Source organism: Oncorhynchus mykiss, chromosome 1 (assembly GCF_057628025.1).
Source record: "Oncorhynchus mykiss isolate SJ-2025 chromosome 1, ASM5762802v1, whole genome shotgun sequence".
Classification (NCBI taxonomy): domain Eukaryota; kingdom Metazoa; phylum Chordata; class Actinopteri; order Salmoniformes; family Salmonidae; genus Oncorhynchus; species Oncorhynchus mykiss.
Window position 1 is genome coordinate 32,915,168 of NC_143022.1, and position 15,093 is coordinate 32,930,260.

The following is a 15,093-nucleotide window of genomic DNA, read 5'->3' on the forward strand; positions in this document are numbered from 1 at the left end:
TGTTTCTGGGGTAGTCCAATAGCTTTCAAGACTAGCTTAAATAAACATAAACTTAGAATTCAAATCTTGACACTTATTGTATAGACAACATGAGTATTGAAAGTCATTGGAGTATAATAATCCTTATCCCTAGCCCCCCCAAAAAATACAAGAATTATACTAATCATCACAAAATATGCAATTTCTTAAAAAAATATTTGTAATTAACCTGGTTGTGAAAAAACTAAGGCTGGGAATTGCCAGGGACTCACGATACAATATTATCACAATATTTAGGTGGCGATACTGTATGTATTGCGATTCGATACTGTGATTATTACGATTCGACGTTCCAAATATATTGCTGAAAACTATTTTGCTCCCTATTTAAAAAGTAGATAGAAAACAAGCTGTGAAGAAAACAAGCTATGAAGGAAAAATACTGGAATTCTTGTGCAGGTACAGCAAACTAGCGCAAAAAAATACTATTGTGATATTGTCAAAACTATTTGATATGATATACAATCAAAAATAATATCCCGATATGTAATTGTATTGCATTTTTTCCGCCCCCAGCACATGAAAAACTACTAATTCATCAATTTGAATGCTTAATGTGAGCCCCGGACCAGACTATCGTGGAATAATAATACGTTTCCTGACACACTTGTCCATCATGTCAGTTTAGTTCTCCTAGTCTCTGACAAGTTCCTTAGATCTACTTTCTCAAATGTTTGTTTATGGACACACGTAACACTCCCAATCTAAGCCAAGGGGAACAAAGAAAACCCTCCCCAAGGGGGTGAGGAATTGAGAAAATTGTGATTTTCATCTACAGGACCACTATACTAGTCTAAGGTGAGAATTGCATTCAGTGTAAAGGAATCAAATATATACAGTTGAAGTCAGAAGTTTAAATGTATTTGGCTAAGGTGTATGTAAACTCAGTTTTTCACAATTCCTGACTTTTAATCCTAGTAAAAAAAAATCACTGTCTTAGGTCAGTTAGGATCACCATTTTATTTTGAATGTAAAATGTCAGAATAATAGTAGAGAGAATGATTTATTTCAGCTTTTATTTCTTTCATCACATTCCTAGTGGGTCAGAAGTTTACATACACTCAATTAGTATTTGGTAGCATTGCCTTTAAATTGTTTAACTCGGGTCAAACGTTTTGGAGAGCCTTCCACAAGCTTCCCACAATAAGTTGGGTGAATTTTGGCCCATTCCTCCTGACAGAGCTGGTGCAACTGAGTCAGGTTTGTAGGCCTCCTTGCTCGCACACACCTTTTCAATTCTGCCCAAACATTTTCTATAGGACTGAGGTCAGGGCTTTGTGATGGCTACTCCAATATCTTGACTTTGTTGTCCTTAAGCCATTTTGCCACAACTTTGGAAGTATGCTTGGGGTCATTGTCCATTTGGAAGACCCATTTGCAACCAAGCTTTATTAACTTCCTGACTGATGTCTTGAGATGTTGCTTCAATATATCCACATAATTATCCTGCCTCATGAAGCCATTATTTTGTGAAGTGCACCAGTCCCTCCGGCAGCAAAGCACCCCCACAACATGATGCTGCCACCCCTGTGCTTCACGGTTGGGATGGTGTACTTCGGTTTGCAAGCCTCCCCCTTTTTCCTCCAAACATAAACAATGGTCATTATGGCCAAACAGTTCTATTTTTGTTTCATCAGACCAGAGGACATTTCTCCAAAAATTATGATCTTTGTCCCCATGTGCAGTTGCAAACTGTGGTCTGGCTTTTTCATTGCGGTTTTGGAGCAGTGGCTTCTTCCTTGCTGAGCGGCCTTTCGGGTTATGTCGATATAGGACTCGTTTTACAGTGGATATAGATACTTTTGTACCGGTTTCCTCCAGCATCTTCACAAAGTCCTTTGCTGTTGTTCTGGGATTGATTTGCACTTTTCGTACCGAAGTACGTTCATCTCTAGGACAGAATGAGTCTCCTTCCTGAGAGGTATGACGGCTGCGTGGTCCCATGGTGTTTATACTTGCGTACTATTGTTTGTACAGATGAACGTGGTACCTCCAGGCGTTTGGAAAATGCTCCCAAGGATGAACCAGACTTGTGGAGGTCTACACTTTTTCTTCTGAGGTCTTGGCTGATTTCTTTTGATTTTCCCATGATGTCAACAAAGAGGCACTGAGTTTGAAGGTAGGCCTTGAAATACATCCACAGGTACACCTCCAATTGACTCAAATGATGTCAATTAGCCGATCAGAAGTTTCTAAAGCCATGACATCCTTTTCTGGAATTTTCAATGCTGTTTTAAGTCATCATAGTGTATGTAAACTTCTGATCCACTGGAATTGTGATACAGTGAATTATATGTGAAATAATCTGTCTGTAAACAATTGTTGGAAAAATTACTTGTCTTGCACAAAGTAGATGTCCTAACCGACTTGCCATTACTATAGTTTGTTAACAAGAAATTTGTGGAGTGGTTGAAAAATGAGTTTTAATGACTCCAACCTAAGTGTATGTATTTAAACTTCCAACTTCAACTGTATATACTACCGTTCAAAAGTTTGGAGTCACTTAGAAATGTCCTTGGTTTTAATTGCCAAAAACTGAAGATCTCGTAAAACGCTGTGTACTTCTCCCTTCACAGAACAGCTCAAACTGGCTTTAACACGGGAGTGATGGTTGCTGATAATGGGCCTCTGTACACCTATGTAGATGTTCCATTAAAAAAAATCAGCTGTTTCCAGCTACAATAGTCATTTACAACATTAACAATGTCTACACTGTGTTTCAGATCAATTTGATGTTATTTTAAATGGACAAAAATTGTGCTTTTCTTTCAAAAACAAGGACATTTCTAAGTGACCCTACATTTTTGAACGGTAGTGTATATTTTATCTTTATTTAACTAGACAAGTCAGTTAAGATCAAAATCTTATTAACAATGATGGCCTACCCCGGACGACGCTGGGCCAATTGTGTGCCACCCTATGGGACTCCAAATCACGGCCGGATGTGATACAGCCTGGATTCGAACCAGGGACTGAAATGATGCCTCTTGCACTGAGATGCTGTGCCTTAGACCGCTGTACCACTCAGGAACTTGGGCCTTTCACAAAATCTGGACACAGCTGATCTTGGCTGCATCCGTCAACTTTAGGCAGGCTCCTTCAGGCCCCATATTGTTGTTACTCTGCTACTCCATTCCCCCACCTCCACATCCCAGGTAGAACCAGTCACTGGTTGGCTACGAAGGGGAGCCCAACCAGCCCATGACAGCTGGCAAATGAAAATGTAAATACAGTCTCCATTCTCAGAGTGCAGTGTTTCTGACAGTCCCTCAAGTGTCATAAACGCTGTCCATCTCAGGCCAGCCTTTATTTGAAAGCAGTGAGAAACATTTGGGCCAGTGTGTAAATATGTGAGCTCATTACCAAGGTAAGAGAGGAGAAAGTTAAGAAATTATACTGGAGAAAAATGATAGAGAGGAAAAGCTCTCCACTCCCCAACAAAAAGATCTAGTTTGACACAAAATAAACCATTAGTGGTCACAGAGGGAGAGGCGTGCTGGGGTCGGCGACTAGGCCCAGCCCAGAGAGCAGCAGCGAGGGGGGTGGTTAGCCTGACTAAGGCTGCTTTGGAGGGGGGAGTGTTGGGTGTTGTCTAAGGAATTAGCAGAGAAAGTGGAGACTGAATCAGATATCGTAGAGAAAAACAAATCTCTAGGTGAGTCAATTACACACGAGAGATGCTTGTTAGGTCAAATAATCTAAACGGTCCCGACTCAGGGGGCAGACACCCATGCTGACGGAGACTATATTTATTTGACTTTGTCCAGGGATTAGAGGAGGAAGTGCCTCCCAGGCTGGTTCACAGGCTGGCCCCCATGTCCCACCCCACCCCCCTCAGTCCAGGCCTCACTCTGCTCTGGGCTGGGCTAACGGGGGAGTTTAACAGTCATACTGAATGAAGTCTAGATTAAGCTCTTCCACCCCTCTACACAACCAAAACTAATGCAGAGTAGGGCTTTCCTCAATTGTTTTAATGCTCTATAAATATGTGAAGAGCTTTAACCACACGGTAAAGCCCAAACAGAGTTGGCTGACCTACCAACCCCAGTGTTGAATGGAGGAGGGCTCCTGGCCCAGTGACCCCTGACCTCCCATAGGGAGAGTATGGAGCTGAGGGGAGGAGCCCCCCCTGTTAGCGACAGCTTGAACACCATCACACTGGACTCCTCCTCTCCAATTACACTGTGCTGCTGTGCTGTGCCACCCACCCTTGCCACCTCTCTCTCCCTCTGGGGAAATTCAGTAATAGCCTCTCCACCCCTCCCCCTGTCAAGGACCAGACACCATCATCTCTCTATCCTCCCGCCCACCAAAATGCACAGTGTGCTTTATGATACCTTGAACCTTGGCAGGAGAATGATGGCTTGTCACTCACTGTATGTTCAGCCCTTCACAAACACAGTGACAGGTGCTCCATTCATCCTCCTTATTGATGAACACACACTGGGTGTGCTGGGGCTTCACTGTCAATAGAACTCAGTTCAACTCCTTAAAATGCCATCCAACGAAGCCTATCTTCTACAGTGGGTCTCTCTTATATTCCTAACATTGATTTAAGTCAACTGTTGTCATCAATGTCTGTCATTCATAGCTTTCTCGATAAGCATTGACAGTCAATGGACTACCTTATATTATGGGTTTTCAACCAGGGATCCGCAACCCGAGGCAATGAGCGGGGGGGAAGGGGGGGGGGGGGCACAAATGTTTTCTTTTATTTATTTAAATGTTTTTCCGAATATTTCTACCAATATAATAAACACATTTAGAAGCATCCATGAATAAATAGGCTACCAGTGTGATAACTGCAGCTGGATGCTGGTAAGCTTTCTTGACTTGGACCTTTGTAACCTTTGTTTAACCAGCTACACAGCTGCTCTTAGCGAAAATGTGTTTGAGTTACCTTTCGAGCTTATAGACTATGTTAGAATTTACACTTCCTCTTCCAATTGTGATATGGGAAGGTCAAAATAATAAAGAACCATCTACCAAATCTATTCATTTAAAAAGGTTAATTACTCCTCCTTGCCATTATCATTCGACTGATGATTTTGTAGATTTTTTTGCTAACGTATGATGAGGGTCCCTGGGTCGATGGTTTGCCTGGGAGCGGGTCCCTGGGCGAGAAAAAGCTGAAGACTCCTGCCTATATTCCATTGTAACTTGAGATCCTTTGGATTACATCTTCTAGGAAAACCTTATGTAATTGTATAAACCCACAAATACTTCTGAAGCATACAAATGTTTGCCTGTCCAGTGATGGGTAGCTCCTCTATTAGTAACATGTGGCCAATGAAAACACATAGCTAATCTGGCCTGCATTACAAATAACCCCGGGCAAGGAGTTGGGGAGTAACTGATACTCTACACTAGGACTGAGAGACACACAGATAGAGCTGCAGCCAAACAGAACGCAGTTGAGAGAACTGCCCCCCTCCCTCCCTAACACCGCTCCACACTCTGACTCTAAGCTCTGACAGAATGGCAGACAAGCAGACAAGGAGCAAGTCTCAGTAGTGTGTTACAGCTAGGTGTTAGTGATGTACCTGTTTCTCCAGGATGCGGGAGATCTCTCCCAGGGTTCTGTCCAGGCCTGACACCCTGGTGTTGGCCCACTGACCACTGTCTTGGCCCTGGAGCTGCTTGACCAAGTCCTTCACCAGACGCTGGAGCCTGGGGAGGAAGAGAGGGGAGAGGTTAAGTCCTGTCATTCATCCATCTATTCATCCACGCATAATTATCATTGTATCACTACAGTTAAATAGAAGAGATAGAATGCATAAACGTGTAGTTGGAACTTACTTGGCCTTGTATGGGGAGTCGGGGACTGTCTTTGCCTCCATTGACGTCTCATACTCCTTTGCCCTACAGAGGAACAGAAGAACTCTTTGAATAAGAGGAAAAGAGTGCCCCAGCTTTCATTAAAAATGCAGGGGAGGATGAAAAGTCTGAAGGAACAGAAAAAGGTCAGGTTAAGACTGAGTGTTTATTTTGCCTGTCAACTTTCCCCCCAGTAACTTGGCTCAAAATAATGTTGCATTAATTCTACAGGGGCATAGTGCCTCATTGCAACCTGCTATTTTCATTCATAATGACATTCCACCCTCATCACTTTACAATGGCATATCACATTCTCTGTTCAACTGTATTGTTAAATAAATATGAATGGTATGCTTTAACTTGGGTAGCAAATACATCAGTGTTTTGAATCCTGGACATTCACAGATTATGGAGGTCATCAGGACTGTTCTCTGTGGCATTAGACCAGCAGAAATGGCAAAGAAGACAGGCTCTACTAGTAGCACACAGAACATCTCGGTCCATCAGTCAGTCAGTTAGCATCCCAGAGCAGATAAGAGCTATTATTGATCCCAGTAACAGACATAAGGTCTTACGGTCAGGAAGCAGCTGATAAACTAACAGATCCCAGAAGAGGACAGGTGGAGCTTCCCCAGAGGACCAGACGTATTCTGACAGAACAAGGCTAAAGTCATTAGCATCAGCTAGATAGAGGAGATCATAAACACTGTCAATCCAGCTCAGAATTAAACCCAGAAATAAAAGGTTGTGTAGTCCCAGCGAAGTCAAAAGCTTTAGGTAAACTGACTAGGGAGTAACCAATGTTTACTATTTCTAAGGTTAATTAGCAAACATTTATCCCTCAGAGAAATATCTCAAATGACCAACAGTCAGAAATGTATCATCATCTTGGTAAGCAGCTTCAGTGTAGATTTGGCCTTGTGGTTTAGGTAATTGTCCTGCTGAAAGGTGAATTTGTCTCCCAGTGTCAACCAGGTTTTCTGAAAGATTTTGCCTGTGCTTAGCTGTATTCTTTTTATCATAAAAAAAAAAAAAAAAACTTGCAAGTCCTTGCAATGACAAGCATACCTATAACATGATGCAGCCACCACTATGCTTGGAAATATGAAGAGTGGTACTCTGTGACGTGTTGTGTTGGATTCTTCCCAAACATAACACTTTGTATTCAAAGTTAGCTTTAAAAAAAATAAAAATAATAATATTCGCAGTATTAATAAATGCCTTTTTGAAAACAGGGTGTTTTGGAACATTTCTATTGTGTACAGGCTTCCTTCTTTTCACTGTGTCATTTAGGTTAATATTGTTGAGTAACAACAATGTTGTTGATCCATCCTCAGTTCTCTCATATCAACCATTAAACTGTTTTAAAATCCCCATCATGGTTTAATACCCGAGCAGTTTCGCTCCTCTCCGGCAACTGTGTTAGGAAGGACAACTATCTTTGTAGTGACTGGGAGTATTTACACACCATTCAAAGCCCAATTAATAACTTCACCATGCTCAAAGGGAGTTTTTTCTTTTATTTATTTATTTTTAAACCAAAATCGGTGCCCTTTTATGCAAAGGCATTGAAAAACTTCTCTGGTCTTTGTGGTTGAATCTGTGCTTGAAATTCACTACTCAATTGAGGGACCTTAAAGATAATTGTATGCGTGGGGTAGTCATTCAAAAATCATGTTTTTTTAAACCGATATTTTTTAACACAGAATGAATCCATGCAACTTATGTGACTTTGCTAAGCACATTTTTACTTCTGAACTTATTTAGACTAGCCATAACAAAGTGGTTGAATAGTTATTGACTTTACATTTCAGCTTTTCACTTTCAATTTATTGGTAAAAAATTGAAAAACATAATTCCATAATGGGGTATTGTGTATCAGTGGCACAAAATCTCAATGTAATAAATGTTTTATTCAGGTTGTAACAACAAAATGTGGAAAAAGTAAAAGGGGTGTGAATATGTTCTGAAGGTGCTGTACGTCTGCTGCAGAGAAAAGAGAGAGCATGGGAAAATGAGTTTCGATCAGTCAGGGAAATAAAAGTGAGGAAAAAATGTTGGCTCACCATTTAAAAAGAAGATGGTAGAACAAGCTATATGTTGAAAATTCCCAGAGTTTTGGTGCAGGTACAGCCGACTAGCGTCAGCAAACTATCTTCCTTTTTAAAATATAAATATATTATATACAGCGCATTCGGAAAGTATTCAGACCCCTTGACTTTTCCAATTTTTGTTATGTTACAGCCTTATTATAAAATTGGAAACAATTATATAAAAATCCATCAATCTACACACAATACCCAAATAATAACAAAGACAAATACGTTTTTTTTTAGAAATGTCTGTAAATGTGTTAAAACATAAAAACCTAAAAACTGAAATACCCTATTTACATAAGTATTCAGACCCTTTACTCAATACCTTGTAGAAACACCTTTGTCAGCGATTACAGCCTCGAGTCTTCTTGGCACCTACAAGCTACAAGCTTGGCACCTGTATTTGGTGAGTTTCTCCCATTATTTTCTGCAGAACCTCAAGATCTTTCTGGTTGGATGGGGAGCATCGCTACACAGCTATTTTCAGAGATGCTCAATTGGGTTCAAGCCGGGCTGTGGCTGGGCCACTCAAGGACATTCAGAGACTTGTCGCAAAGCCACTCCTGCGTTGATTTGGCTGTGTGCTTCAGGTCGTTGTCCTTTTAGAAGGCCAAACTTCAACCCAGTCTCAGGTTCTGAGCGCTCTGGAGGATATTTTCATCAAGGATCTCTCTGTACTTTGCTCCGTTCATCTTTCCCTTGATCCTGACTAGTCTCCCAGTCCCTGACACTGAAATACATCCCCACAGCATGATGCTTCCACCACCATGCTTCACAGTAGGGATGGTGTCAGGTTTCCTCCAGACGTGGCGCTTGACATTCAGGCTAAAGAGTTGCGTTTCATCAGACCAGAGAATCTTGTTTCTCATGGTCAGAGTCCTTTAGGTGCCTTTTGGCAAACTCCAAGCAGGCTGCCATGCACTTTTTATTGAGGAATGGCTTCCATCTGGCCACTCTACCATAAGGTCTGTCAGTAAATGACAAGAGGAAAACTGCCCATGCACTAACACATTTTGAAATAGTAGGATGCACAAGGTGCTATCACAATTCAATAGCATTACGTTTTGGAACACACCGTCCGCATTGACACCATTCTGGGTCCGGATCAGGACAGCGGTCCACCTGTTTTTCACTAACTTCTTCAGTTTATGGATAATGACAACCAAAAAAAATGACCTGACCTGTATCCCATAATGTACCTGCATTCCATACAGAACCAGCCTAATAATGACTAGCCATCTTTAAAATTAGTATGCCCTTGCAAGGCTTGACAGTCATGTAAATTTGCCAGTAGCACACCGGGCCAGTACCAACTGAAAGCCAAAGATCCGAGTGAAAAGAATACTAGCCCGGGAAAGAGTATGATGCGCACATCATTTAAATGTTATTTTTAATTTGTGGGCTGAGCCAGTAGCCCATAATGACCTACCCTCCATTCACAATCACATTTTAACTTGGCAATATCATATTTAGATTGATTGTTTGGAGGGAAAAATAAAAACCTCTGCGCAATCTCAAAAAGGGTGTCTTTATCTTTTGGTAATTTCAGTTGTTATAGTTTCTAGTGTTTTCAGGTTTCCACTGTCAAAAATCACACCTTTTATAAAAACACACACACACACACACACACACACACACACACACACACACACACAGTATCAAATGTCCCGTGATTGATACAAACCATCATGATATCATTCTGCCAGGTAGGCCTATTTTGCAGTCAACATTTAAATCGGGAAGGTTAAGAAATGTTCAACCAAAAACATGTAATGGCACCCTAGCGACCAATAAAACAAAAATGTGGTATCGCACTTCCAAGTCAAAGGGTAAAAAAAAATGGCAGTATTTTGGTCTCAATTTTGAAGCCTGGTATACAGGATTGTAGAGGGATACATTTTGAGGGCTTAATGGAAGGTAATTCGATCACACACACTGGGCTCTAGAGTAGACCGTCGCTGTAGGTGAATGGGTACGTACATTCCCACACAAAGATTACAGGATTAACCGAGGATGTATGCATTTTCACAATGCTTTCACAAACTTAATATGAAATACTATTAGTACTGTCGTTTCCGAAAGTATGAAAAACAAATCTTGTTTACAGAGAGAAAACACCATAAACTGCATTACCTGAGAGGCATTACCCTGAGATATTCAAAGCCAAGGTCAAGGTGCTTAAACGCTGTATGTACTCTGAGTAAACCAACCAGCAAAACAGCTAGTTGGGTGACTGAGGTCCATCATTCTATCACATTATTTACCATGTCCTCAAAGACAACTGAATAAAAATGTTTTTGCTGCCTCGCTTCCACCAGAAATTGAACTATACCTGGCCTGTTTGTCATTCTGATATTACAATATTCATCTCTGACAGGTTTACACCCACCCATGTTAAACGGGGAGCAATTGCTGAGCCATTCATCATGATCCGCAGCAGGCGCGGCTAAATGGGCTGCGGCTATAAATATTAGTAAACTGCAATAAGGAAAAAGCACAAATCTACAATGCAGAACTAATAATCAATTAATCAAGCTTCTTTATTAATCTGAACTGGCAGAGAGCCAATGCTGTAAAAATATCTACCTATAAGCAATTCAGTTTTAAACTGTTAAGTGTATATATACTGTTTGATGCTGTGTTCCTGTATATACTGCGCATTACGGATAGAAGCTAAACGGTCGGCTAAATCGTCGGAGTGGACTTCTACACTGTGCACCCAAATGGGACAGGTTGTTTAAACTAGGAGTAAGTTGGCTAGATGAGCATGAAATCTCTAGTGGCTTACCTTGGGCCTCATCTCACAGGAACATGGTGTGCATGTGTATATGGACCCCTCCAGCTCCTCCACTGGGTGAAATGAGTAAGGCTATGATCACCTCTCCAGGTTGCACACAGGGGTGTCTTTGTGTACCCACCTCTTTCTGAGCTCCACTCACACACTACGGACTCTGTTCCCAGCCAAAGGAAACACACACAGTGGGCTACAGCCAAACAGCTTGCCCTACAGGAGCAGGTACACACTTCCAAATCCTTGTTTTAAAGTCCAGAACGCATCCTGACAAAATGACATGCTACTTACATGCCTTTTCAACAGCATATTTTCTTAAAAGAAAAGCAGCCCTATATGACTGAAGGAAAGACAGCCAAACCACAAACATTTGGGTTAAACTGTGTTCAGTAGTTTATGATGGGGAGTACAAGCCCGCCCCAGAGTCCAATGAAAACTTCTTGCATTTTACAGACACCCTGCCACGCTTCAATAAAACGGCTCATTTCCACCCAGCGGTGGAGCTGCTCACCTTTATGCTAGCAGGGGCTTTGTGTTATTTACTACCTCTGAAAGCCTTGTGCCATTGAGTGCTAGTCTCAGCAGGGCTCGGGTTGGAGCTGAGGCTGGAGAGAGGGCTGTGCCTGGGAGTGACAGTGAACAGGCAGATTATGTTGGTGTTTTCTCAGCCCCAAGCCCTTCCATAAGAGAAGTAACAGCAGCAATACTAAATGATACATTTCACTGAAAGCAAAGTACTATTATTTAAAAATGGTGGATAAAAAAAATACAAATAAATGTGACAGTAGTAATGTTAAGGGAGAACTGTGTTCTCCCTTAACATTAGCGAGCACTGCTAAAAATAGACTTCATAGCAAACATGGATCCATCACAATGTGTCCTGGTAATAAAAGTGACTACAATACAGGACTGTGTGTGAGTAAGAGTTAAGGATGCAGCTCAGAGACGCATGTCATCTCTGGTGCTGCACCCCCCCCCCCCCCCCCCAGGCCCCCACGCTCCAACCTGCCCCGTGACAAATAGCTCATCCCACAACTTTTTCTCTACTCTGTCGTATCCCTCTCCTGCCCCCAAACCCCATCCTCCCTCCCTTGTTGTGACCGGCTACTAACCTGATTGAGCCCATGCCTGGGATCTGACACGGTGGCACGTTGCCTCCTATTTGTTGATTACTATTGATTTTCTTTGATACTTCATTTAAAAATCAATAGCCCGGAGAAAGAAAAATAGGCATGGTTTACACATACTTTAACATACTATTGTACACCGAAGGAGGCTTCAGTTTTGGCAGCACCGTGGCAGCAATTAGGGGGAAAGCTCTTAACAGGTGAAAGTCTGGGCCCTCAGATCGATTCCCAGTTTTTCTCCTCAATCACAGAAAGTGGCCATAAATTTAACTCATCAGTATTATTCTTTGGACAGCTGTGATGCACATAACTTCTGCTCTCCATCTCCTTGTCATTCATAAAGCGCCTTCTCGCTGGAAACGAGAGAGGGGAAAGAGAGAGGTGAGAGAGGATGCATCACCTGGAGTTCATGCGTGTGCGGAGCTTCTTTGCCTTCTTGCGTGCCTTCTGCCTCTCCTCTCCATCCTTCACACTCTCAGAGGAGACAGTGTTGTCCGTCACAATGTCCACTATGTACTTCTTTAAGGAAAGATGCTCCTGAAATGCATGAAAACATTTAATTACAATCTCATTAGCTCATTCTGAAATCGAGATGAACACACAAGGAGTGAGAGGAAGAAAAAAAGTTCAACAGAAAAGTGCAAAAGTGTGACAATGAATTGGGCCTTATGGGAGTAATTATGTAGGGTCCCATATTCCCTTCCGTAGACATAACATCCAGCTACTGAGAGTCACCTGCTGCCAGCACCCACAAATATTTTCAATATAGCCTGCAGTCCCCTTTGTGAGGTCACCCATATCACCACAAGGATATCATAGACTGGCTGGATAGTCTATCAAACTAAAGCAAGGATCTTCAAAGCTGTAGGCAGTTAAACTGAGAACACAAAACCTGTTCTACCATAATACACATGTAGCTAATTATGTCCATATCACAATAAAAAATAAGCAGTTGAATCTAAGCCCAGGCAATCTGCTATAAGTAGAAGCTTATCCATTGAAATGGCAGATGTGTGTCCATTGTGTGGCATATACACCTCTGGGCAGAGCAATTGTATCCTGTCATTATCAGGGCATCTGCAACAATTGCTGTTCGTTTGAAGCCACATACCCATGGTATTGCTGAAGGGGAAAGAGGTGTCGCTTCCAGTCTAGTGTGCACCACACCAGGCCTGTCAGATCAGATCAAGCTGATATCTCCACCAGGAGACAGAGAGAGGTAATCCAATTTAAAAGAACATGATGTATGTGCAAGAAACCAATTACCCAATTATGTTGTCATCCAAAACTCTAGAGGATGGGATGGTCCCGCAAGATAACCGTTTCCATTCAGCAGCCAGCGTGTGGCATGCCATTCCTTTTTGTCAAGTTTTGGCAGTGCACCTGCTGCTTGAATAGGGGTTTCAGATGAGGTGTTGTCATCATAAGCACAACTAGAGAAGACCTACAGTTAACCAAGTGCTAAAGCGCTTCGCAATCCAGGAGTCATAATAGCAATCATAAACAGGACCGAGAATCAATTCTTATTCCTTTATTTGTTTGACTTATTGATTTGTGACCAACCTGATCAATCAGAGGGAGGTTCAGGGTGATTAGAAAGTAGCTCCTCTAAGATAAGTAGAGATACAGGCCTAACAGGAATACAATGTGACGTGGCAGGTGAATCAATGGTAGCATGATTTTAAAGGGATTGAAGGGAAAAATAAACATCTAATGTATTTACTGATGGGAAACATCCCATGAAAATCTAAACTATTTTTCACTGGAAGTTGAACACATCTCGAATAAATGTCACCTGTCTTTAATGAATGAGTTAGATACAAAATAAGCACTTGTGTGTTGACATGTGTAGTGCAATATTGTTCAGCTGAGCCTTTCAGTCATGACCGTGGCTCTGCCTTGCTTGAGAGGCAGCTGTTCAGTATTCTCCCTGAGAGCCTATCCACTCCTGTGCTACTGCCGTTTACTTAACATAATTGTTTCAGTAACACCTCAAAGACATTACAAATCTCAAAATCACATCAAAGACCGTTTGAAAGGGAGCTTAAACATAAATTAATGTACATAATTAATTGATATCAAGATTATCATGTTATAGCCTAATACTTCTTCGTGAACTTAAAACTATTAGTGATTTTCTGTATCTTGTCAGGTGATCTGATGAGGCAGTGTGACAGACAGGTGTCTGGCTGAAGCAGGAGGACAATGGGCCACAGAGCCAGGCCTGAGGGCAGAGCTCCTTCACAATACCTACCACACACGGCTTCTCTTGTGTTCCATTCTGGAGGGAGTAACCAGAGAGCTGTCTAAACATTACACACCCACAGTGCCCAGAAAACAGGCCTCTTTAGAGACAGGCACAATCTAAGTGATATGTTCCCCCACCACCTCTTTTGTCCAAGACGAAGTCGGCTTTCCCACTTGGTGTGAAACAGACAGCTGTATGTCATGTTGGGTACAATGTGATGGCATACTGAATCCAGTTACACACCATCTAAGCAACTGTTCACGGGACTATTTTTCAAATGGAGCTGAATGCTTTGTGACATTCAAGTCCTGTAGCACTAGGAACACTGTACACATGAAGATGAAAGATTACAGACTGATAACAATCCCAAAATATAATAACGTTTGTTCTCTACGTTCCCTGAGCGCCTAATTCTTTAGCACGCTGTTCCTTAACAACTCTTTCAATTACATTTTTGTCTTTCAGGAAATCTGAACCGCAACCTCCCCCCCATGACGAGTGAAAAGACTTTACAACTCTGTACACTTCTTTCTGATTGCCTGGCAGAGACGGGGTAACATCAGCCTCTGTGTATCTCAACAGGGCTCTCTGGCCACCAGAGGGGATTCATCATCAACAAGAACCTAATTTAGTGCTGGCTCCAGGAGGTCAACTCTTATACCCAGAGAGAGGCCTGAGTTCACCACAGCCTAGCGATCCCTCTGGAGGCCCAGGTCAGTCCCACACCCCCACCGTCAGAGTCCCAGCTGAGGGTGCAGGAGAGGGATGAGTAGTCCCTTGGAGAGTTCACTGGTGTTTTTGCGCCAATAAATAAATCCAACATGTCTAACACGAGGGTTCCTGGACATTTCCTATATCATCTTAAAACAGGACAGATGACAACTTATACGTTTAAGTAAAGAGAGTGATTGCAATCCCAGCCGTTATCTCTGTACATCGATCCAGCCCTGTAGATAATCATTGTATCCTCAATTT

General features: G+C 42.0%; 1 protein-coding gene across 10 annotated transcripts in view; it reads right to left on the reverse strand.

Annotated features, from left to right (window-relative positions):
- The window catches only part of LOC110521059 (S phase cyclin A-associated protein in the endoplasmic reticulum), an 89,875-nt gene that overhangs the window by 44,888 nt on the left and 29,894 nt on the right, over nt 1–15,093 (reverse strand). For all 10 annotated transcript variants that reach the window (XM_090227839.1, XM_021598504.3, XM_021598492.3 and 7 more), the window contains 3 exons: nt 12,271–12,407; nt 5,839–5,901; nt 5,583–5,709 (listed from right to left, as the gene is read on the reverse strand). In XM_090227839.1, coding sequence (XP_090083965.1) covers nt 5,583–5,709; nt 5,839–5,901; nt 12,271–12,407 — 327 coding nt within the window. The remainder of the gene's footprint in view (nt 1–5,582; nt 5,710–5,838; nt 5,902–12,270; nt 12,408–15,093) is intronic.